Source organism: Myotis myotis, unplaced genomic scaffold (genome assembly GCF_014108235.1).
Source record: "Myotis myotis isolate mMyoMyo1 unplaced genomic scaffold, mMyoMyo1.p scaffold_m19_p_3, whole genome shotgun sequence".
Classification (NCBI taxonomy): Eukaryota; Metazoa; Chordata; class Mammalia; order Chiroptera; family Vespertilionidae; genus Myotis; species Myotis myotis.
This window is the reverse complement of record NW_023416335.1, coordinates 200,214,768-200,239,580: the sequence shown is the minus strand read 5'-3', so window position 1 is coordinate 200,239,580 and position 24,813 is coordinate 200,214,768. Positions and strand designations below refer to the sequence as shown.

Sequence of the window (24,813 nt, the reverse complement as noted above, 5' to 3'; positions counted from 1 at the left end):
GCTATATTCACTGGCATTTCCACATGCCTGTTGTCATTTTAAACTTTAGCTGCTCACTTTGCTTTGAGTTCTAGGTATTTAAACATTGCAACGTGAGCCAGCCCATCAGACTCAGGCTCCTATGCATGTGGGAATGAATGATTCTCAAAGGCAGATGGCAAGGATCTGGGGGCTTGAAACTGATCAGAAATGAAGGAACTTGCACTTTTGCCTCAGAAGGGATTGATTGGAAATTAGTTTGGGTACTTGGAGTCAACACCCAGGAAAGAGAAGAAAATCACAGTGAGGGGGCTGGAAAAGCATGGCTGGGTTAAAATAAAAAATACTTTTCATAAAATTCTAAGCAAGTCAGGGCATAATTCGCAAGGAACAAGAGCCCAGAGAGGAGGCCCCCTGCCTGAGGCAGCCCCAGACCTGGGACAAGAGGCATTTCAGCAGGAAGCCTGGTACCGGCTGCTGCCTCAGCCCCCGCAGCCGGCCCCGCGGGCCTCATAAAAATGTCAACGTTGGCAGGCTTTGGAATCAACCCTATTTTTCTTTTCTCAGAAATCTTATTGGGCAAAAAGAACCTGGGACTAGGGTCAGCAGCCCTGCCGGTGGAGCTCTGACTTCCTGCCCACTTTAAGAGGTAGTTGTGAGGATCAGAATAAGGCAAGAGAGGGGGAGGGTTGTGCATTTTGTAACAAATGAGTGAAGGTACTAACAGTAATAAAAATGGCTTCATTTACTGGTTATTTGTTAGGTGCAAGCTCTGTGCTGAAGCCCTACATTATGATCTAACTTAATCAACAACCTGTGAAGTGGGCACCAGTACTATCTTCATTTTAGAGATGGGAAAATTGAGGCTCAATGAGAGACATTTTTTAAGGCCATATGGCTAGTAAGTAGCACAGTGGGGATTTAATTTGAGTTGGGCTGGACTTCACAGCCAGCTCTGATGCGTTCCCTTTATTCTTGTTACATTCTAATCTTAGCTCAGAAGGATGTACCTAAATATATTTGCATACCTAAATATACACATCATGCCATTTTAAAGAACAGAATGCATTTTCTAAGATTGTATAACTGCATTTTTTCATTGCCTGTTGTTGTGGAACGTTCTCCATTTTTCTCTAAGCTTCTTGACATTTATGCCATTGAACTGAGAATAGCAACAGTAGCAACAATAACAGAGAATAATAATAGCTAGCATGTTTGTAGTGCATACCCTGCGCGAGGCATTGTTCTAGGACAAGTGTTTTCCATTCACAACTTGTACCAACTGTCCAAGGTAGTTAGTAGTATTAGCCCCATTTTACAGACAAGGATACTGTGTCCTTGAGAGGAGTAGTAAGTTGCCCAAGGTCGCACATTTGGCAAAGGGAGGAGCTGATGGAAGCGGACCACTTGAAAGACAGGTAGTGAGTCTGTTTCTTGATTTGGAACCCACCATCCATCACGTTCAGGTATGTGGAGAAACCTAGAGACTGGTTTTGAAAGTGTGGTCCTTGGACTAGCAGTTGTCACCCTTCCCAGGGAATTTTTTTTGCAAATACAAATTGTCAAATACCACCCCAGGCCCACCTTCTCAGTAACTTGGTGAGTGGGGCCCAGACATCTGGCATGGGCTACAGTGTCAGGAGCAAGCTGTTAAGAAATGCCCTGTGGTGAGGGCATCCCCAAGCAGAGGGACCCAGGACGCCAGGCCCACCCACACCACCGGCTTGCAGGGCAGCAGGGAGCCTGGCTGAGGAGCGGAGGGAAGCCCTGGAGGTGCCACTTACGTTGGTCACACCGAGGTCCGTACTTGTTGGGATCCGAGCAGAACTGGCACTGGGAGCCGTGGAAGCCATCCTGGCAAATGCACGTTCCGTTGCCGCCGAGGCCGTCTGTGCACTGGGGGCAGAGGCAGGCCCGGGACCGTCAGGACGACACTCGCCCGCACCCAAAGGGGTCCCCGACTGCTTCGCTGCATGACCTGACTTCTTGGTACCAGGCAGGATAAGCTTGGGGTCCCAAACCTGGATTTAGAACTTTAAGGGAAGTCTTTCAAGGGAGGGACAGTCACAAAGGTGAACTAGGAACCTCCAGACAATGCTTGCAGGCTGGCGAGGCGAGGCATCGACCTCCAGAATGAAGGCTGGCCTTTCTCTCCAGGTTCTCGCCTGCTCAGCCCTGTGGCTTCTCCCTGCAGCGTTTCTCCGTTCAGTGTTAATATGTTTGCCTCCCACCTCCCCGGCCAGCTTGAGGCTAGATTTTCAGCGATCAACGCTCATCAGAGCTGGGCTCGGTGCCTTCCCGAACACCCGGCTACGGAAATTAATTGGTGCCATGCCACCCTCCTTTCTTCACCTGTGTGTGTCCCCACACGTGGTGGCAGAGTTTTTCCTTCCCCTTGAAAGAGCATATTGTAAATGTGGATTTCTTAAAGGCACAGATCTATGCTTTTTCCATATAAACCACAGCTACTTTTTTTTTTTTTTTAACCTTTGTTTGTTTAGCTCTGGCCTCCAAGCAGGAGTTAAGTTTTGGCCTTTATGTTTCCTTAGGTTTGGGGGTAGGTTAAAAAACAACAACAATCACTGGGCAGTGCTGTTTTTTTAAAGTCTCACAAAATCTCAGTCCTGGAAGGAATCTTAAAGATTCAGCCAACCCCACTGCCTCCTCTGGGAGGAAAGTGGGATCCAGAGAGCCTTGTTGAGTTGCCCAAGGTCATGCAGCAGAAAAGCAGAGATCCAAGGCGACATCACTATACCCACCGTCCCCTTCTGGGGCAAGAGTCCTCCCAATGCCGACACCTGTTCTTTTAGTAACCGAGCTGTCTTATTTTTACTTCCTGGGAACAGTGGCTGGCATTGCATCATTTCTGGGTTCAGTGGTTTTAAAGATAATTTTTCGACTTCAGAAAGGTCACCCTCTGCATTTATGGAAAGCATGCACTGGGGGCTGTCCTGATCACCTGTCCGTTTCCCAAGCATGGGTTCGAGAAGCCTCCTGGACACTGGTTGCAGTTGGGCCCGTAGAAGCCTTTGCAGCACTTTGGTATCTGAGAGACAAAATGTGTGTTGCCCTTTAAAACCCAAGCAGAGTGCCAGTTCCTCAAAGAAGATCTATTTTAATTTCTATTATTATTTTAAACAGCATTAGCCCCCTCCCCCATTATGGGCTCACTTTTCTTTTGCAGATGATGTCATGGCTAGTGCTCAGCCACCTGCTCGCCACAAATCTCCTGAGGGCTGACCATGGGGGCAGCCTGGCACCGTACCAGGGACAAGGCAGATGAAGGCTGTCTCATGGTCTATTTCTATCTAACTAGGAAGAGACAATACATATAAGAGGAGAGGGAGGAGGAGGGGGAAGGGAAGGAGGAGGAGAAGAAGGAGGAGGAGGAGGAGGAGAAGGAGGAGGAAGAGGAGGAGTAGTAGGAGGAGAAGAAAAAGGAGGACAAGGAGGAGGATGAGGATGAGGAGGAGAAGAAGGAGGAGAAGGGGGAGGAGCAGAAGAAGGAGGACAAGGAAGAGGAGGAGAATGAGGAAGAGGAGGAGGAGGAGGACAAGGAGGAGAAAAACAAGGGAATTTCAGAGAGTGGTCAGTGCTGGGAAGACAGAAGACCTTACTAAAGTGGCGGCAGGTGGAGGCAGAGGTGATGGAGATTGGGGAGGTCACTGTAGATTGGGTGTTGATGGAGGAGGTGACAGTTAAAGGGAGACATGAAAGATAACTCAGCTCCAAGAAAACCTGGAAGAGCATTTTGAGGCTGGGAATGGCCAGTGCCCACACTGTGAGGGAGGCATGAGGCAGGTCAGAGGCAGAGCGTGGCCTGTGTGGGGGTATTGAGAGTGTGAGCTCTATACTGAGAGCCAGAGGCCACCATGGTAAGGGTGGATGCAGGGAAGGGGGTGACCTGGCTGCCATGTGGAGAATCCACCCTTCGATTCCCCTGCAGGGAGACATGGCCAAGGCTACAAGGCAACCTGTGACTCACGGAACCTGGGGCTCAAGAGTGTGGCCGTGGTGCTGCCCAGCCCTGCTGGTTTCCATGTGAGCCCTGGTGGCCTGGATGAAGGCCCTGGCCACACACCCTCCTCACCTTCACGGTGGCATTACAGTATCTGGCACAGCCACTCTTCAAGTTCCTGGTTCTGTCGGTGTAGACACATTTGTGTGTGAAGAGTTCCTGGAAGAAAGCCAATGAGAAAAAGCACTGCTATGTGCATTTGAAGGTCCTCTTGGCATCCCCTAGCTTTTACATACACTAGATAGTCTACTACCATTTTACCATCGATGTCAGGGATGCTCTAGACCACACTGGGCACAGGGGGATCCCCGTCAGGGTGTGGTCACCCTCTTTTTTAAAAAAATATATTTTTATTGATTTCAGAGAGGAAGGGAGAGGAAGAGAGAGACAGAAACATCAATGATTTGAAAGAATTGATCGGCTACCTTCTGCATGCTCCCCACTGGAGATGGGGCCTGTGACCTCCTGGTTCATAGGTTGACGTTCAACCACTGAGCCATGCCTACTGGGTGGTCACCCTCTTTAGATACTCTGTCTCCTAATACAGGCCAGGGTTAGCACAATGCAGGCCATGTATCTTTATGCCCCTTGTAGTGCCACAGCGGACATCGATAATCAATCAGGGAACACTTTCCTGCGCATCCTGGATACAGCTTAGCCTCCCCTTCCAACCACCTGCCACCCCTAAGCTCCTCTTACATAGAAACTTTGTTATCAGTAAAGAACCTATCTCTAATTTTAGAAAGACCCCTCCCGCCCAATAGTGATAGTGTGGTTTTTCTCTTGGAGGTGGAGGCAGATTTAAATGCACCTTTCATTTTCTAACCCCATGCCCACTCATGATGATCCAGAACTACAATTTATTGAGAACGTCCTAGGGCCGGACACATTACATACACAAGGTCATCAATCCTCAACCCCACGTGGATATTTTCATCCCGTTTCGTTAGATGAGGAAGCTGAAGCCCAGATAGGTTGTCATTTTCCTAAGGAACACCGCTACGAAGTGGCAGGTCCAGAGAATGGGACCTGCCTTTCCACGTGCTAACTTTAGGATATCACAGGCAAGTCATGTAGTCTCTGTGGGCCTCAGCTGCCTGATCCTTGACATGGGACAATAATGGTGATCTCAAGTTTTGTCAGATGCATTAGTCCTTGGCTCAGATTTTATGTTCTATAAATGCTGATGGTGAGCTTGCTCCTTCCTCGTAGGCTCTTGCTCAAGAAGAAAGCATTGAGAACACCACAGACTGTAAAATCTCAAATTCTGAGACACATTTACTGAGGAAGGAATATTTAGTCCTTCAGTTGGATCTAAGGATAATTAACTAGGTGCAGATCATGGGAGCCTGGGAGGGGCAATTTGGAGACTCTTTCGGCTCCAACCCAAGTGTCTCATCTCTCTTTCTTCTCTTCCTCCTCCTCCTTTGGGCTGTGGCAATGTGGGTTCATGGTGCTGCCATGTATCAGCCGAGTGACCTTGTGCGAGGTGTTTGCTATTTCGTTGCCTTAGCTTCCTGGTGACATGATGGTTATGATAATAATATGCCTACCTCCTAGGTTTGCTGCAGAAAGCTTTGAGAACAATGGCTGGCACCAGCAGTTGCTGTGATACTGGCCAACACGGTTTCCTCTTCCCCCTCTCTCTCCATATTCCCTGGTTGACAGCATGCTGAAGGACGCAGGGCTGATGGCTTCATTAAGCAAAATAAATATCTGAACACCTGTGCCTATATAATTTTAATGTTTTGCTGTATGGGATGCTTCACAATAAGATTGCACCGAGAGCTCATCACCTTCCTTAGTGGCTTATTCTCGTGTTGAGTGAAACTTCTGGTTGGGAAGTTCTTTTTTTTAAAAAAAATTTTTGTGTGACTTCAGAGATGAAGGGAGAGATAGAAACATCAATGATGAGAGAGAATCATTGATTGGCTGCCTCCTGCACTCCCCACACTGGGGATTGAGCCCATAACTTGAGCATGTGCCCTGACCAGGCATCCAACTGTGACCTCCTGTTTACAGGTTGACACTCAACCACTGAGCCACACGGGCTGGGCAGGGAAGTTCTTTCTTTGGAGATACTTAGAGGCAGAAATTTCCCTCATCAACTTGACCTTAGAACATTTGGCTTTTGCCACCAATAGAATACATGGCATATGGATTGTGAATTGTACAGCAGTCTTTTTTCCTTTTAGATCAGAGCTCTCAAGACAAAACCAAAATAAAACAATCTTTTTCATGTTTCTGCCCCCAAAATCAGCACTATAAACCTCAGTAGATGTGTATAGAATTCAACCAAACTCGAAAAGGTTTTGATGGTTCTAGTGTCATTTTCTTGATATTTTTCTCTAGACTGATGCTTGGGAAGAGCAAATATGAATAAAGAGTGGCAGAACACGTCATCCCAAAGTATGGCACTTTGGGGTAAGGATTATTCTGAGCTAAAGGTACCTGAAAGACAGCAAATATCTCTTTTCTTTCTGGAAACTGTGGGCCTCTGTTGCCTAATCTGTGAAATGGGACAATAATGGTGATCTCAAGTTTTGTCGGAAGATAAAACTATGTGAAAGTAGCTCTCTTCATACTGGAGAAAAGAAATATCTTGTCACCATTGACAAGGAGTTGAAGCCAAGAAAAATCTGTACATACAGACCTTGTAAAAAGAACTGTTCTTCATCCTGGCTGGTTTTGCTCAGTGGTTAAAGTGTTGGCTGTGAATTGAAGGGTCTCGGGTTTGATTCCCAGTCAAGGGCACATAGCTCGGTTGCAGGTTTCATTCCCGTCCCAGTTGGGGGAGGCAACCAATTGATGTGACTCTCTCACATTGATGTTTCTCTCTCTCCCCTCCTCTCCCTCCTCACCCTTCCACTCTCTCTCTCTAAAAAAAAAAAAAAAAAAATCAATGGAAAAAATATCCTTGGGTGAGGATTAAATACAACTGTTCTTCTTTTATCCTCCCCATACATTTTAGTTGCTTTCCCCAAATTGCCATTCTTCGTTCAACCTACTGTATAAGCATTTGGGTTTTGCCACTTGTCTGGGTCTTCATTCTTCTATGGAGGCTCCCATGTAAGCGTAGAAATCTGTGTGATTTTCTCCTGTTAATCTGTTTTATGTCAGTTTAATTCTGAGGCCCAGCTGGACTCTTGGAGGGTGAAGGTAAGGTTTTGCCTTCCCAATACAAACATTGCATTTTGTTTGAGAGGGAAAAGTAGAGAAGGAATGAACCTTTACTGAATGGCTACTTGATTTAGGCATTGTGCTTGGGCTTTTAATTCATGCTAATCCCATGGTGTTTATTATTATTATTAATCATTATTATTATTTACAGATGAAGAAAATGAGAGTTAAAAAGCCTAAGCAACTTACTTCGGGTTAATGAGCAAGGATTGAAACACAGGCAGTAGGCTAAGAGCTCATCTTATATCACCCCGGTTGGAGTTAGCATCTTTCAGAGGAAGGTGGAAAGGAGAGAAACCACATCAGTGGGGTTGCCTGGGTGATGTGCGTTCCCACGAAGCTGTCACACTCACCATGGGCTCAGAGTTGGCAGGACATTTGCTCCAATAGAAAAGGGAACAGCTCATACATGTGCCCTGCAAGGAAAGTCAGCAGATCAGCACAGGTGCCCCTGCAGGAGGGAGCAGGGGACTGTCCTGTCTGGTCTCATGCTTCCTCTCTGAGAAGGGGGTTCTACTAGAGTAAGCCTCCTGGCCTCTCTCCCCACCCCCTATTGACTCCTCCCCAGAGAAAAGGAGTAAAGGTGGTGCAGGAGGATTTGGGGAGAAGGAACTGAGCCTGCACAGCCTCTTCCTCTCCTGCTTTTAGGGTCAGACAGATCAACTTTCTGTGTGTAGAGAGGCACCTGACCCACAGCGGGCACTATAGTAGGCCATCTATGCCAAGGATGAAGGATTAAGATGAAGTCCTTGTTCTCCAATGAGTTTAGCAGTAATGAGGATGAACGTTGAAACTCTGCCTTTCATTCTCCTGGGCTCCTCACTTCAGTGATTTAGGAGCAAGGAAAGGGTGTGTTCCTCCAAATCTTTCCAGGCATTCTCTGAAGTTCTCTACTGGGCTCTGTGCTCCAGCAGGTAGAACTTGAGGATGGTCTCTTAGGCTTCCTTGGCCTTTTCTGATTGGTCTTGGCCAATGGGAGGCGCCAGCAGGAGACTGATGGGTTGGAAGAGAGCGAGGTCAAGGTAATTCTTCCCTGCTCTCTGTGCTTAGGCACCATTTCTACAGCTCCTGATGGCGTCACTTCCTCTGCTCTTCCCACTCTCACTGGGTTCAGGTAACCTATTCCCCTTCTTGATACCCCCCCCCCCCCCCCCCCAGGAATCCTTGGCCTTGGAGTGGGAATGATTTCCTGCCATTGTCCATCCCTGGATGCCCCAGCATAACTTATTTCCTTAGCCCTGCCCATCTTTCTGTAGTAGCTTCTTCATTAAACTCTCTCCATTTGAACCTTTGGGATACATTCTGTTTCCTTCAGGGACCTTAGACCCTATCAAGTACACAGTGCTATTGATTAAACCTTTAAAATCCAAAATACATGTCCCCAAATCCAAATGCACATGGCCAAAGGCAGCTATGGGTTCATCCTGGTGAAAACTGAGACTTCTAGAAGGTGCCAGCAGCTTCTATTCCCTGCTAGCAATACATACTTTCCAGAGAATGCATTTGTGCTTTTAATAGATAATCAAAACCACCCTAAATTACATGGAGCAGATAGATTTGACTTTACACCCAGAGAAAATAGAAGACTCCATTCTAAGGCAGCTAATGGGAAGCTCTTTTCCCCACCACAATGCTTTAGGCTGTGGTTCAAACCCACATGTTGATTCTGTTCTTTGGGGACATGAAGAACAAACTTTTGAACAACCTGGAATTAGGCAACCTTGACCTTATGGTTGCCCTTGTTTCCTCCACAGAATTCCTTCCCTGAACTTGAACGGCAGCTGCTTGGGGTAGAGGAGCTCCGAAGGAGTCTAATTATCGATTCTGCAGAGGCCCTATTTCCCTAATATTTTTACCTTTGGGCCAGGAGATGAGACTATTTCAATCTGTCCTTTTCTGCTCTTCATCCTGGCCTAAGCCAGGTGACACACCTGCCAATATTTATTTCAAGGATTGAACCAAACACCTAAATTGCTGCCAGGGACTGGCTGGGAAAGGGACCAAGTTTCTGCCTCTCTTAAAAAGTGGTGTTCAAAGTTGAACCAAATCCCGCAGATGGCATGTGATTGGCATGGGGAACCAGTACCATCACAGTAGCTAAAACATAGTAGAGTCATTATATTAATTAAGAAATCTGGAATCAAAGGAATCAGCCACAAGTCTGTGCCAGGCACTCAACTAACTACTTCCAGCCTTCATGACAAGAAGAGGGAACAATACAATAAAACCTATAAAAACAGGTCATTATTCCTTGTTCAATGCCCATGTTCCAAGGATATTGAGGACAATCATTGAAGCATTATTGAAGTGTCCTGAAAAGAAATACCCAAACCTCTTATTGCTGTGACTTTTGGGTTGTGGTTTCCTTGGGAACTGAAAGATCACATGTAACAGCATGATAACATTTGGGGAGCTCTGATTAAAACAGCTGAGCCAAAGAAAGTTGCTATGGAAACAGGAAAGGCCATTAGAAGGTACATAAACTCATAGGCAAATAGGAAGTTTGGTATTTGAAAAGAAGTGCAGAAAGATGGTTGATTGGCTAGGCCAGAGCATACACCTGAGAAGAGATTCTATTTTAAATCCTCTTAAAGTGCCTTGAAGTGTGGTGGGTTGAGTAGTGTTCCCCCCAAAAATTGATGTTTCCCTAAATCTCTGAAGGTGATCTTATTTGGAAACTGAGTCTTCACAAATGTAACTAGTTAGGATGAGGCCATATGGATTAGGGTGGGCTCTAGATCTAATGACTTGTGTCCTTACAAGAAGAGAAGGGGACACAGTGACACAAACAGGGAAGCAGGCCAGGCAAAGATGGAGGCAGAGATTGAAATGACACAGTTACAAGCAAGGAATGCCGAGGGTCCCCAGGAGGCACCGGAAGCTGGAAGAGGCAAGGAAGACCCCCTCCCCACCCCCACAACCCCAAACCTTCAGAGGCCCTGCTAATACTTTGATGTCAGACTTCTGGCCTCCAGAGCTGTGAGAGAACACATCTCTGTTGCTTTAAGCCACCTAGTTTGTGGTAATTTGTTATGGCAGCTCTAGAAAACTAATAAACTAATACAGGCATCTTCTATCACTGTGGAAATTCCCCCAAAGGAAACTTAGTTCACGCCTGCCTTTCTATGAAGACAGAAACACTCTGGGATGAAGCTTCTCAGAACAGTGAGAGCTGGGAATGTTGTCTGTTTTGTGGGGCAGGTTAGGGGCCCTTATTTACTGTCCTAGTTTTCTTACCACTTTCATCTCGCTCTTCACTTCATCGCATCGGTGGGGCAGAATTGGGACGATGGAGGGAGGAATCAGAACTCCAGTCAGTGCGTAGATTCGGCCATTCTTGGCTGCGACCTCAAGTTCTTCCATTGCCACATCATTTGCCAGAATCTGCCCCTGGAAAGAAGCAGTGATATCTTCCATTCTGTCCTGCAGGGACACCAGTGGTCCCCTGGTAAGTCTGAATGGTGGCGACCTCATGGGAGACCTTCAACTTCACCTGACTTTTCAGTGAGTGGAAGACTGCTATTAGAAGGGCTTGGCTGACAGGGAGAGATGAATCTGTTAAATGAATTCTTGACTAATGCCCGGCAAGGATGTCCTTGCAGAAATGGTCCTTAACTGGGGAAGAGGTATAACTATTCCAGCTCTACAATGTATTTGCTATGACATCTTGGGCAAATTAATTGATTTCTCTGTGGTGATCCATTCATTCAGATGCATTTACTGACCTTGTGATATATCAGGTGAACAAATCTAGACAAGTTCCTGCTTATGTTGTAGGGAAGGGAGCAGAAAATGAACAAATTAGTGAAGAATGCTGATCTCCACTTTCCCCTACATCTGCTCCACCTGCAGTGCTCATGGCAACTTATCTTTGTGGTTGCTCAAGTCAAACCTTGGGGGTCATCCTTGGCTTCTTCTCTTTTTACTCCCAGCCAATCCAACAGCACCTTTTGCTAAGTCTACCTTTAAAATGCCTGGAGAATTTAACCACTTCTTATCACATCCCTGCTTCCTCCCTGGTCTGAGTCACCATCATGCTTCTCTGGATTATTGCAGTTGTCTCCTAACCAGTCTCCCAAAATGTATGTCTGGCGATCACATCATTCCACTGCTCAGAATCCTCCAGTGGCTTCTTATCCTCTTTTAGAGTAAGAGCCTATGTCCTCACCTTGAGAGCTTAGGCCCTGCATGTCCTGACCCGGCCTCTCCTGCTCCCTCCTTCTGCTCTGATCTCCGCTCCAACCTCTCTCCCTTCTGCTCTCTCTGATGGAGCCACACGGACCCTGTCCTTCCTCCTCAAGCCGGTTGGGCACGCTCCTTGCTTTGTGCCTTTGCACTTACTGCTCCCTCTCTCTGCAATGCTCTTTCCCAAATAGTCACACTACTTCTCCCTTCACTTCCATCAGGTCTTATGTTTGCTCATATGTTTTCTTCTCCATGAGGATTTCTTGGGCACTTTATCTAAAATGTCAGACCCATTCCTGCATTCCATCCCCCTTCCTTGATTTGCTGGTTTTTGTCTTAGCACTTCCTAGTCTCTCATACATGACTTATTTTACTTATTTGTTTATTGCACTTACTACTTACTACTTATTGTACATCCTACTTACTAGAATGAAGGTCCCACAGAACCAGGGACTTTTGTCTGTTCATTGATCTACCTTCAGGACATAAAACAGTGTCTGGCACATAGTAGGCACTCAACAGTTATCTGTTGAAAGGTTGAGTGACCATCGTCATCACCACCAGCAATGAATCACTAGGAGACATAACTCGACCAGACTTTTGCTGATATTACTACCCCAGGGAGTTAGCTGAATAATGCTGTCTTCTTTGAGTTTCTTAAATCAATCATGTTGTTTTCCACCTCAGGGCCTTTGCACATGCTCTCTCTTCTGCCTGGAACTCTCTTCTACTCATCTCTGCCCAGGTCCATTCTACTCATATTTTGAATCTTGGCCAAAGCCTCACGTCCTCACTACGGACCTCTGGGCCCCCAGACTTGCTCCGACTCCTCCTGTTGCATGCTCTCACAGTCCTCTTAACTTCCACTTGGTGGCACTGATTGCAATTGTAATTAAAATAATTAACTGGTTGCTAATTCATTGTTTAAAGTTTCTTTTCCTAGTTTGGATGGAAGCCTGTCTCTTTCCAAACTGCTTTATCCTTGGCAACTAGGTCAGACTCTCACACCTGTAGCTGCACAGCAGGTATCTGCTGACAAAGGCAACACATGAATGAAATAATCGTAAAGGTTTTAAGCCTGTGACTTAGTACAAAGGTAGGATAACCCGAAGAATGAGTAGAAGAGCAAAAATGCATGAAAGTCACCAGTGGTAGAGTTTTCACCTACATTGCTGGTTGTGTTAAACTGTATGATCTGGTTGGCCAGGCTCCTAATGCGAAGGGTTGAAATGAGGGTGGCCACTTCGAGCTGCAATGAGAACAATAGACAGAGACATTGAGAGCAACACACAGAGCCTCGCTTTCATAACGTCCTCACTGGGAAACAGCCTGCAAGTTCATGAAATAAATAATGGGAGCTCAGAAGTCATGTGTTTTTGTGGCTTTGAAGATTTCTTTGATAGCAAGCTCCTTATCCACAGCTAAGGGTACGCTTGGAACTATAGAAAAAGGACAATTGTCACATATTTTCTAGCAGCCATACTGCAAATTTAAGGTCAGATATCTTGAAAGCAAGGGAAAAGAGCTGAAAAAGTGGGGCCCACCTGGGTAAAGGGGACAATGTGGTATCTGACCAGTTCCAGAAGCTTCCAAGATCCCTGTGAAGGAATTAAAACACTTCTTTAGTCAATGAGGAAAACACAACATTCCCCACCCACCCACCCTCTTGTAGGAACCTCCTCACATGACTTTGGACACTTAGTCAAGAAAAATAAGTGACCCATAATGCCTTTAGTGGGAAGTCCAGGGTGAGAAAATCCAACCCCCGATTGTTAACATTCACCAAATTCCTACTTTAGCAGAAGCTGTTCTGAAAACACTATATGTACATCTCATTCAATCCTCCCAACGGCCCTGTGAGGTGGGGACTACTATTGACTCCTTCTGTGTGTGATAACACTGAGTTTTAAAGACGTGTCCAAGGTCACAGAGCCAACTTAGGACATAAGACGAAGAATTAGCCCAAGCTCTCAGTCGCTCGGCTCCTGACCTCTCTCAACACCCAAGGCTACCTTCTAGATTTTCTAAGACAGCCTTAGTTTATGACTCTTTTTCACTCTTCCCATAATCACATACGAGATGGTTACTGAGGACTAAGCAGTCTTTGTTTGGATTATCTGGTCAGGACACTTGCCCTTCTGAGCTCCAATGGAACATGGGCATTTCTCCTGTGAAGTCCTTCCCAAAAGTTCCCATGCTTCAGAAAACGGAAGCAACAGTGGAGATAAAAGAGGGTCTTGGGCTATAAACAGGATGAGCAGCCCCGAAGGGTGTCCTGGAGAGAGCACAGAGGTGAGGGGCTTGGGGCCCACTCTCTTTGGGGGAAGGAGGTGGTGGCAATGGAGGTAGTCTGTTGCAGAATGTCGCAATCTCTCAGCTGAGCCAGAGTTAGGGGTTACAAGTTTCACAGTCCCTGTGCTTCATGGCACAGCCATAGTCACTAGGTGAATGGTCACAAAGCGAGATCATAGTAATGCCCCCAAAGAGGCTGACCAGTCTAGGGACATGTTCCAACAGCGTGAAGTCCTAGATCACAAGAGTTCTATTCTGTCTAGTTCGGTGACGAAGCTGTAAACTGGGGCTTATCATCAGTAGCTGTGGTCTCGGTGGGGATGGGATGATTTGGGGACTGAACATTATTTTCAGGAGAAATAGAAGGATACACTGGAAAGGAAACACGGCATCCCAAATGAGAATTGGAAACCACTCTTCTGAGGAGATCAGTGTGTTTTCCATTTTATTGGTGTAGCTGATGGGACTTTCACTGCGGTTCTTCTCTGAAGATAAAACTAAAGGATGCTATTAAGATGGACGGAGACAGAAGGAGCGTCCCAGAGGTGGGGACATTTTAACCCACACGGGTGCTGCAACTGAGAAAGAGGCAGAAAGGTTGTTCTATTCCCCACCAAGAAACTTAAGCGGAAAAACAGTGTATATGACTCAGGACAAAGAGACTTTGAAATTGTATATTCTTTGCAGGAAAAAAAAAATAGTGCCTTTGAGAGAAAAGAGACTGAGAGCCAGGAGCAGTGGTGTGTTAGTAAACTGTTTCCATGGAGAAAAAAAAAATAAGCCATGATTTATAGCGTTGGCCAATTTCTATGGTGTAAACTACCTTGGGCTGATTTCAAGCTACCAATGTGATCTCAGTGGGTGGAGCTGGGAAGAGATACACATCGTCTACCCTCAAGAGCTTGAGTGAGCCAGCTTCAGATACCACTGGAAGGAGGCTTTTCTAAATCCTCATCCAAGGATATGCTTTTTTTTTTTTTTTTTGAGATGGGAAGAGAGAGAGAAACATCGCTCCATACGTGCCCCGACCAGGGATGGAACCCGCAGCCGAGTTATGTGCCCTAACTGGGAATTGAACCTGCGGCCTTTCGTTGTATGGGAAGGTGCTCCAACCGAGTCACCTGGCCAGGGCACCCCTGGACGGAGGGGCGAGAAAGAGAAGAGCTTTCTGAGCAAAGGTGCTTGACAGAAAAGCAAGAAGGTTGTTTTTGTTTTTATTTTTCCTATTCTGGTTAAAAGGTTTTGTTTTAATTGTAAGTGTACCTGATTAGGTGTCTGAGAACTCCTTTATTATTATTTTAAAACCTGTATCAGAAGCTCATGCACTCAGAGAGGCCAAATAATCTCAGGATTTTAATAATCTCCCGGGGGAGTAACATTACTTTTTTAGCTGTAACATTAGGTATCAGTGTGAGTTCTAAAGAAAGGTATAACAGTTTTTGTTTTGTTTTGTTTTTTTGCAATAGCTAAGTTTCAGAAAATTTGAGTGTGAATCATAAGTGTAAAATAACATCCTATTTTTAAGACACTGGAAATATTGCATTTTAAATGCAAACCTATAGCAAATCCTTTAATATGTTGAACATCTGTTTGCAATGTAAGGGAGATCACCTTCTGATTTATCTCCTCTAGGCATATCTTTTTCATCCAAAGTTTTCTGAAATTAAGATACCCTTATTTGCCATCCCTTGCTTAGATAAAGCCTGTATGGACACTGACTGAGGAAAGTATTCTAGAAAGGGCTGTATCCAAATGGACCTCTAAACCATACACACACGTTTCTGGGTTCCAGAAACAGCGTGGCCTGGGCTGTCTGAGTTAAAGTTGGTGCTTCCCAAAATGTCTATTTCTGGCTTCATTCCAGTACCATTCAATCAGAATGTTGGGGAAACTTCTGGAAGATTCCTACTTAACAAGCTCCATAGGTGATTTCTAACCACATTAAAGTTTGGGAATCATTAACCTAAAATATCTGGACCCCCCATCCTGTATACTCGGCACTGAACTGCATGAGGTTGTAGGCAGTCTGGCTCCATTGCCAAGACAGCGGCATGATTTCAGGACCCTGGAAGAAAGCTGTGGCCCTTCCACCAGCTGATGTTCTAATGAACAAAATTCCATAACTAGCTATTGTTCTCCTCACCTTGAGGCTGTTATCTGTGGGGAAGGAAACACTTTAAATGCTTTTAGTTATTTACACCTTAGTGTGAAGGAGTAAAGAAATCTCCTTCCTAGAGGAGAATATGAGAGAATTAAAAGTTATGGTTTATAAAGAGAGGGTAATAGTCCTGGCCAGTGTGGCTCAGTGGTTGAGTATTGACCTATAAACCAGGAGATCATGGTTAGGTCAAGGCACATGCCTGGGTTGTGGGTTTGATCTTCAGTAAGGGGCATGCAGGAGACAGCCGATCAATGATTCTCATCATTGATGTTTCTAGCTCTCTCTCCCTTCTCCTCTCTGAAATCAATAAGAAACATTAAAAAAAAGAGAGAGGGCTATAATGGAGAGAGGTTAAAGCAGCCATGGGAAAACTACGGCCCGCGGGCCGGATCCGGCCCGTTTGAAATGAATAAAACTATTGAAAAAAAAAGACCATACCCTTTTATGTAATGATGTTTACTTTGAATTTATATTAGTTCACACAAACACTCCATCCATGCTTTTGTTCTGGCCCTCCGGTCCAGTTTAAAAACCCATTGTGGCCCTTGAGTCAAAAAGTTTGCCCACCCCTGGGTTAAAGCAATAAAAAGGAAAGGCTGGAGCATCTAAAAATAACATTTATGCCTTTTAAATTTAGCCTAGACCTGGTCCAAAGTGGCCTGGATTAGACTTCATTTTCTAGATGGTTTTAGAGTTGTAGAGAACTTAAAATATTGATTTTGCTACTGAGTAATATTAGATGAGCCAGGAAAATCAAACCAACCATTTAGATCTAGGGTTGTAAATACGTAGATCTTATTTCCTATGCCCAGTCTGATAGTCAGTCAGACTACTTGGAACTCCATTGAGGAAAATTAAGAATTAAGCCACAGCAACACCAGGCTTAGTTCCAGAGGACTGTGATTGATTAATGATGTCTGCCTTGGTTGTAGGAGGGTAGGTGGTGAGATGTATGCTACTTATTTGCCATCCCTAGTTTAGAAAAAGCCTGTATGGGCACAGACTGAGGCAATGGTGCTGCCATAATACCATGAGAGTGAGTAGGGTACAATACCTCTGGAGAGAGGAGATAATCGAGAGTGCCATCCTTCATGTTACTCAATGCTTCATTACTTGGAACAAAAACGGTGTATGGTCCACCAGCTCCATCCTCATCTAAGGCATGTCCCACATTGGTTTTCTGTAATTAAGAAATAAAATTTTATAAACTAATGAACAAAAATAGATCCAGAGACATAGAAACATGGAACAGATGGTGCAATCTCAGAGGGAAGGGGAGGATGAGTGGGTGGGTGGGAAGAGATCAACCAAAGAACTTGTATTCATAACCCATGGACGCAGACAATAGGGTGGTGAAGGCCTGGGGTGGGGGATGAGGGTGAGTTAGGAGAGGTCAATGGAGGAAAAAGGGGACATATGTAATACTCTCAACAATAAAGATTCAAAAAAAATTAGAATTTTATATATGCAATTATCTCTGACAAACATTTGAGTAATTCCTAAAAAAATATTTATCATTGACACATCGGCTAATTTTACAAAGGACTGGGTGTAAAACATTTCCAGAAATCCATGAAAAGTACATACCTCTAACAAGGATCTGAACTTGCTGTACCTTGGTTGTAGCATTGTCATTATGGTTTGCTAAAAAGAGACATTTAGTTTAAAAACTAGTGGAAAAAAAAGGTGGTTTAGGAAATAAGCTCCCTATCATTAAAAGGCTGATGACAGAGTTTATGTGTAAGTGTGGGTAGATAAAAATAAAGACCTGGTCAATATTATATAAATATTTCCTGTTATTATTGAAACAGTAGTTCAGACCTGCACATTCTGCAATAGCATTTAGCCATCATCAAACAGGTCGGAGGGAATAAATATTATTGAAGGGAGGCTGTCCTCCTCCATCAAGCATGAGGGATACATTTTCAATAGTCACTGGACTGAACTGTCAGCTGTGGCCATAAGAGAAGTCGCAAAATCAAGACCTTTCCTACACCTACTGCAGGTCTTTCTTTCTCTCTTCAGAGGTATCCAGAATTCTGTTGAAAACCAAGTATCCCATCTTTCCCATGGTTGGGGTCCTAGTACAAGTGAAGGACACGTCTATACTGCTGGCATGCATTTTCCTTTTGGATGTGACTCTCCATGGAGCAAAGGAAGATGGATTGGAATTGACGTCACTTTTAGCTGAAATATCTTACCTCTGAGTTGCTCTCAAATGTGGGCGTCATCTTGTCCATGGCTCTGTCAAGGATGTGCAGGAGCCCATTGGAAGCAACTATGTTCCCCTCTATAATTTTTACCTTCTTTTTTCCTCCATCGAGTTTAAGCTTTAGTTGATTGTCCTCAAACACCAAGGGAAAATAAAATAAAGTTAGTGTGGTAGCCTTGACGGAGTGAGCACTGGACTAGAAGTCAGAAGTCCCGAGTCCTTGGGTCCTGCCATTTATTGGCTGTCTGATGGTGGATAGGCCACTTCACCTAATAGGGAGGATGGCATCTGCTTGATTGACTTCCTGGCCTTTCCATGAAGATCAAATGAGATATCTTGTGAAATCACTAATGGCTATCACATGCTACATGTGAATCAGACATTGCAAGTCTCCCCCAATAGAGTGCAAGCTCCAAAAGGGCAAAACTATTCAATGTACTATAAACACATCGTCTATTTTAGTGTCTTGTACAGAGAAGGCACACAATAAAAATATTTGTTGAGTAAATAAGGGAAGCTAATTCCTTCTTCCTCCCATGTAGCTCCTATAAGTTACTTGTTGAATGAATAAATGAATGAAGGCATGCATGTCCTTAGGAGAAAGCTATCTATCTATCTATCTATCTATCTATCTATCTATCTATCTATCTATCTTTCTTTCTTTCTATCTATCTATCTATCTATCTATCTATCTATCTATCTATCTATCTATCATCTATTCATCCATCCATTTATCTATTATCTCTCCTTCCACCCTACCTTCTCCTTCCTTCCTTCCTTCCTTCCTTCCTTCCTTCCTTCCTTCCTTCCTTCCTTCCTTCCTTCCTTCCTTCCTTCCTTCCTTCCTTCCTCCCACCTATCCTAATACACACAGTACAACATATTGGTTAAGGAATCAGGTTTTGGAACCAGGCAGACCTGCACTTGAATCCTGGCTCTGGCAAAATGTCTTTCCCAGGGTTGCTGTATATCTTACCTAGCATAAGTGAACATTGACCCTAGTTCCTTCCATAGAGTAACAGCTATCAACTATTTGGTGAACCATAACTGTATAGTCCATAACGCACACATGCACATTCTGTTGATTAATCATGTGTACCTCAGCTCAGTAAAGTCACAAAAAGAGCTGTTTATGAAAGGGGAGTAGGATGGTTTTATTTAAAAAAACAGAATAGTCTATTGGCATTAGGAAAGGTGGAATGTTATGCTGGAGAGGATGGATAAACTCCAGTAATCTAAAACAAACACAGTCCATTTCCTTTTACAAGCAGAATGCTGATCTGGCATCATGCTGATACTTCCAGAGACAGGCTGACTACAAACTTCCTCCTTCCTGCTGGCAGCTGAATGATGGTTGCCTTGAAAACTAAATCAGACCAGAGCAAAATCAATCACTTTATAACCCCCTGTTTATAACAGTCCACCCCACTCCTACCTGACCCTTTCTGGTGTTGCTCACTACTTCTTCCTATGTAGGGAAGTTCTTTGACAAACACAAAGAGAGGGCCAGCTGTGGGCACTGACTCAGTGGACAGTTTCCTCCTGGGAGTGAACATCGGAGAAACCCTTACCTTGTCACCATTGAAGATTTCCCCTGACCTCCCCGTCAAGGTGTAGAATGTGTCTGTGCTATTCATACGCTCAGTGTTCATCTGCCCAGCAATTATGTGGAGTTTCACAAAGTACTGAGTAGCCTTATTATCCATCAAAAGCTCTTTAACCTAAGAAAAGAGAGCCATTCCTTCAGTTTCCATTGTTGAAAGGAGAAAATGAGGCTTGTGATTCATTCATGGACTTGTTCAGCAAAGTCAGTGCACCCTCACTTGGGTTTGGGCTCTTTCCCTGAGTGCAGCTGCCCTGGGCCAGGCCCTAAAAAGAGTGGGAAGCTGGAGAGTGGGAGGCGATGCAGAGTATACTCTCCCACCAGGCAAGTATTCCAGCCTGGAAACCGACACAGTGGGGAGAGCGCAGCCCTGGGGCCAGGAGGAGCAAGGAGGGTGGCAGGCACCAGGAATGACTTGGAGCCCAGGAAGCAGATGGAAATGAAGTATGAAGTAGGTGAAAAGAGCAGGTAGAGTGGGCCAATGGAGCTCTTGAACAGTAAAATTAAGATGTTTAAAATCCACCAGACCTAATCTATATTTTCAGTGTATCATCAATAATCCACCAACAGAGATTTTTGAATTAACTTTGTGCAAACTAAATCTGTATATTAAACAAGAAACCACATGAAAAGTGCCCAGCCCAGAGACATGCAATATCTACCAGTTCTCCCACCAACAGGAGAGAAGGGAGGGCGCCCCTGAAGATTAATGGTAGATTCATCTCTGATGGATTAATGGTGGTGGCATAGTAGGGTAGAAAAGTCTGGAACTTACTGGGTTTTTATTCAATGCAGCAAAAATCACCACAAAATATTTTAGAGTACGATAAACCGATTTTATACAAATCAATATGTCCATTATCTACATGAAACCAAATCTAACTGTTTGATAGCATCATGATGGGACACCTCCACCAGGCACTATGAGTTTCATTCCTACCAGATGAAATTATCTCAGACAACAGCTGCTCACATGGAAGACTACCATTTTCTAGTCTCCCCTATCACTGTGACCATTTATGAAACTAAAGAAATAAATACCTAGCTAGTGCATTAACTTAATTCTTCCTGTAGGAAGTGAGCAGTTTTGCATCATGCAAATCTTATGTATCACATCACTCTAGATAAGGACCCTCAGTGATTACTTTGAAAGGATAATGATTGGAAGGGGCATCAAGGGTCTTGAAAGGAGCTGGCAATGGTCTTGCTGGATACACAAGTGCCTTCACTTTGTGACAATTCATTGAGTTATGCGCTCATAATTTGTAAACTTCCTGTCAGGATGTTATATTTCACTAGAAGTTTACCAAAACATCACCATCCTTATCACAGTAGCTTTTATTTTAATGGGGTTTCCTATTTCAGTAAAAGAAGGTATTGCCTACTAAGAATTTTTTTTACATCAGCTTCTTGGTGTAGGCTTATTTTAAATACTTACATTGAATCCTTTCAGTCCCTTGTCTGTCGTCAACAGCACAGTGAATGGTCCCAGGTTACTGAGTGGCCAGGCGTAGGCTTTGTCTTAGCAGTCGAGACACACAGAGAAAACACAAATGGGTCAGTGGCACATGCAGAGTAAAATCGGGCAATGGGCCTTGTGATCCACTTACACCCTTGACTCCAGAGCTTCTCTGTGCTAAGTGGCATGCGCAGGCCCTTTGTAAACTGGGAAGCTGTCTAAGAATGTAAGGCACCATGGTGCCATGGCCTCCAAAGGTTCCCCATAATGGTGTGATTTTTCCTGCAGCCACGGTCTTGGCATCAAGGACACCCTGGGATGAGAGGTTCTGTGAGGGTCATGTGACCAAATCCTCAGACAACCCTACTCAGCAGGCCTCTGACCCTGTGCCTGACTCTCTTAGCTGTCACCATTTCAGTGAACAAAGCCCTTGTTCCATCCGGAGCCAGCTCAGAAGAGCCTCATGTGTGGTTTACTGCTCTGCACTTGCCATCTTCAAATGGTTAACCTTTTTTAAAAAAATCAAAGGACTCTGCCTTTTCTTTTTGCAGGGAACCCTGGAAGTTCTGTGGCTGGTCCTGTTTCCATGGCCCGGGGGAAGGTGAGACTGAAGATGTGCTCTGTGCTCTCACACAGGCAGTAATGTGTGTACCCGCACTTCATACATGGGGCAGCTGAGAGGTTGACCGGATTCTGTCCAGGGAAACGTTCGAGGGCCTGGTCTGCAAAGGACATGCTATCATTCTAGTCCACTCTCATTTGATATTGTGAGTCCTTTGAGAAGGCTGTGAGAAGCCTGGCAGGTTGCCTCTAATCCCTGTGGCATGCCAGTAATGCCTCAGAAAGAACAGGGCATTTATACAGGGTGTACATTAAGATTTATGCCAAGAACACAGCGTTGACCCATGGAGGACATTTCTCTGGCTGTGCTCTTTCTGGGAAAACATTTTTGGTGACTGGAAAATTCAAGATAGGGATATTTTAAGGCTTCTGTTGATTGGCCAAGTCTTGTGTTTTATTTTCTGTCTATTGGCCAAAGTTGTGTTTTATTGAAAGTCTTGCCTGAGGCTGCAATCAGCTATTGTATTTGATTCTAAAGGTGGTTGGGGTAATAACCTAGAGGGCATTTGGAAATGCAGGAGAGTGTTCTGGGCTGTCACCCTTCCTGGGGGACCAGTGGAGAATGTGTTACTAAGGACAATTAGTGGTTGGGGGAGCCAATGGGCTAAATATTCAGCAATGTGTGAGATGGTCACACACAATTAAGAATATTCCCCCAATTCAAACAGCACCTCCATTGAGTAGTAGTCCAAACAGTAGTCCAAACAGTAGTCCATTGAGGAACATAGACTTTGCCTCAGGGGCTTAGTCACTTTCTATGCCCAGTATTACCTGCCAACCTTGTTTCATACCCATAAAGTCAAGGGAAAGAGGATGGCCTCCATAGCCATATTAGCTGTTGCCCTGTCTTCAGTTCTCTGCATCTTAATTATTGCATTGCTGGGTCTCCTGCCACTAACTCCCATCTCCTTGGAAACAGCTGCCTGTCCTTTCCTTCCCACCTGCATGACCCCTCCCAGAAGGGCTGGTCCCAACAGACAAGCCTTGCCCAGCCTGCCCACCCCTTTTTGAATGACCGTGTCTTGCAGTCGCCGTTGCCTGAAAGGTGGCTGCCCTGTATGTGGAATCTGTACCTATAGCTGCTTACCCAGAAGCGAGATGAAAGAGGTCAGCCTTCCTTGCCATTTTCCTCTGGGCTCAGTGTTTAATTCTCTGAGTCGCTCCATGATGTTTCCATAACACCTTGAGCCATCACCCACGTAACCTTTCTGGCAAGTGCATCTACAGAGAGGGTGAAAATACAGTTGCAGGGTCTTAGAGCCAATGAGAGGTGAGATCCTACCATCCAACTCCCTCATCTGATCCTTGTCTGCAACGATGGGAAAAGCGATGCCCAGGGATAGGCCAAGAGAGGAGAGGCACAAATAGAAGTGAGCACTCCTAGTGCAGTGCCTGACATAGAGTAGGCCCACAAGAAATGGATAGTTAATACATTATGCATATCTATAAACACTAGATATATTTTTATACTCGCAGTATTTTTCAAAGTGTGATCAAGAGACCATGTACATCTGAAGCACATGGGGTGCTTACTGTAAATGCAGAGTCAAGGGCCCCTCCACAGAACCACCGAATCACAATAAGCTAGTAATGTAAGCCTCAGATAAAGATGCAGAGTCACTGATCTGCTTAGAAGACTCTTCCCCTCTCCTCCCATCCTAGCTGAGATCTCCAGTCAACTGTCCCTTCCTAAGGGAAATATTCCTAGGTTATCCACCCCCTTGCTAACCCCCACTGTAGACCAGGTTCCCCTCAGTGTGTACTCTCATGGTACCATATAGCTCCTCTCTTGGCCACCAAGTCCAGTAGCAATTCTATCCTAACTGTGTGGTTATTTGGTCCCATCTAATTTGAGAAGAGAGTGAGGGCAAGGGCTATGTGTGTATTTATTCCTTCACTGTTGTAAACCCAGGATCTAGCGCAGGATGTGGCCCATAGGAGGTACTTAATTAATAGTTGTACAATAATCAGTCACTGAATTAAAATAAATACATACACAATGAAAGTCACAGACACTTTACACAATGGTTTAGTTTCATAAAAGAGTTAAAGATGCAATTAATGATGCACTAGCCGTAGTGTGCTGGTCAAAGTTCAATGACCAGGTCTCTGGGTGGGGGTGGGGGGGAAGGAGGTGGGTGGGAAGAGCCCTGATTTGCAGCATTTGCCAATTTCCACGGTTCATACTCCCACATTGGCTAATCTCAAAATACCAAGGTGATGCCAACCAGCTTGCAAAATCCTGAAAATTTAACAATCCACTCTGCTGAATCAGTAAGCCCTGAGCCTAGCACACCACTCAGCAAAGGTTGGCTGACAGCTGACTGAAGTTGGCAAGGTGCTTGGGAAGGTGACATTCACCAGGCTCCTGGAGGTAAGTGAGGAACTAAACATGAGATAGGGAAGCACATGTCAGAGAAGAGAGTTTCAGGGATGCTGTAGTCATACCATTTCACAGGTCTAACTGATGTTCAGAAGAGGATTCCAAAGAACAGTTATACACCCATCAATCCAGTTGTGTTTTTAAATATGGTCCCATGGCAAATAGGTACATTTTCAACAAGTTTGCTGAACAAACATTTCAGAGTCTTATCACCCTTTGCTTGGATTGCTGCAATGACTTCCTTATTGGTCTTTCTGCCCTTCGTTTTCCTCCCCTCAAATCAGTCCTTCATCCCTCCGCCCTGTGTGGTCTGTCCAAAAGGGAAATCTGGCATCTCTGTGCTTAAAACTCTCATCACCTCTAGGATAAGATGTAAGTGCTTAGCATGGCTGGCCAGGCCCCCTTCCTGCCATTCACTGCAAATTCCAGCTCCACCAAATTGCTTTAAAAACAAACAAACTGGGATGCCCTTCTCAGGCCACCTGCCTTCCCAGGAATGCTCTCCCAGCCTCACCTTATAGCTCAGGTGTGGCCTGCTCTAGGCAGCCTTATCTGACCTCCTGGCTCTCCCCTGGCAGGAGCATCCCCATGGCTATTTTATAGCAGAGACTCAAACCCAGGTCTTTAAACTCCAAACACTACCTTCTTCCAACCCCACAAGCTGCCCCGGCCTCAGGAATTTCCACACAAATATTTTTACTTAGAGTAAACCCCTTCTTT

General features: G+C 44.9%; 1 protein-coding gene across 1 annotated transcript in view; it reads right to left on the bottom strand.

Moving 5' to 3' along the window:
* The window catches only part of STAB2 (stabilin 2), a 125,977-nt gene that overhangs the window by 78,833 nt on the left and 22,331 nt on the right, over positions 1-24,813 (bottom strand). The window contains exons 10-22 of the mRNA XM_036301187.1: positions 22,798-22,931; positions 21,069-21,151; positions 19,599-19,748; positions 18,017-18,160; positions 17,403-17,459; positions 16,870-16,995; positions 12,907-12,960; positions 12,531-12,611; positions 10,415-10,567; positions 7,531-7,593; positions 4,070-4,156; positions 2,939-3,025; positions 1,764-1,875 (exon numbers count right to left, since the gene is read on the bottom strand). Coding sequence (XP_036157080.1) covers positions 1,764-1,875; positions 2,939-3,025; positions 4,070-4,156; positions 7,531-7,593; positions 10,415-10,567; positions 12,531-12,611; positions 12,907-12,960; positions 16,870-16,995; positions 17,403-17,459; positions 18,017-18,160; positions 19,599-19,748; positions 21,069-21,151; positions 22,798-22,931 — 1,331 coding nt within the window. The remainder of the gene's footprint in view (positions 1-1,763; positions 1,876-2,938; positions 3,026-4,069; positions 4,157-7,530; positions 7,594-10,414; positions 10,568-12,530; positions 12,612-12,906; positions 12,961-16,869; positions 16,996-17,402; positions 17,460-18,016; positions 18,161-19,598; positions 19,749-21,068; positions 21,152-22,797; positions 22,932-24,813) is intronic.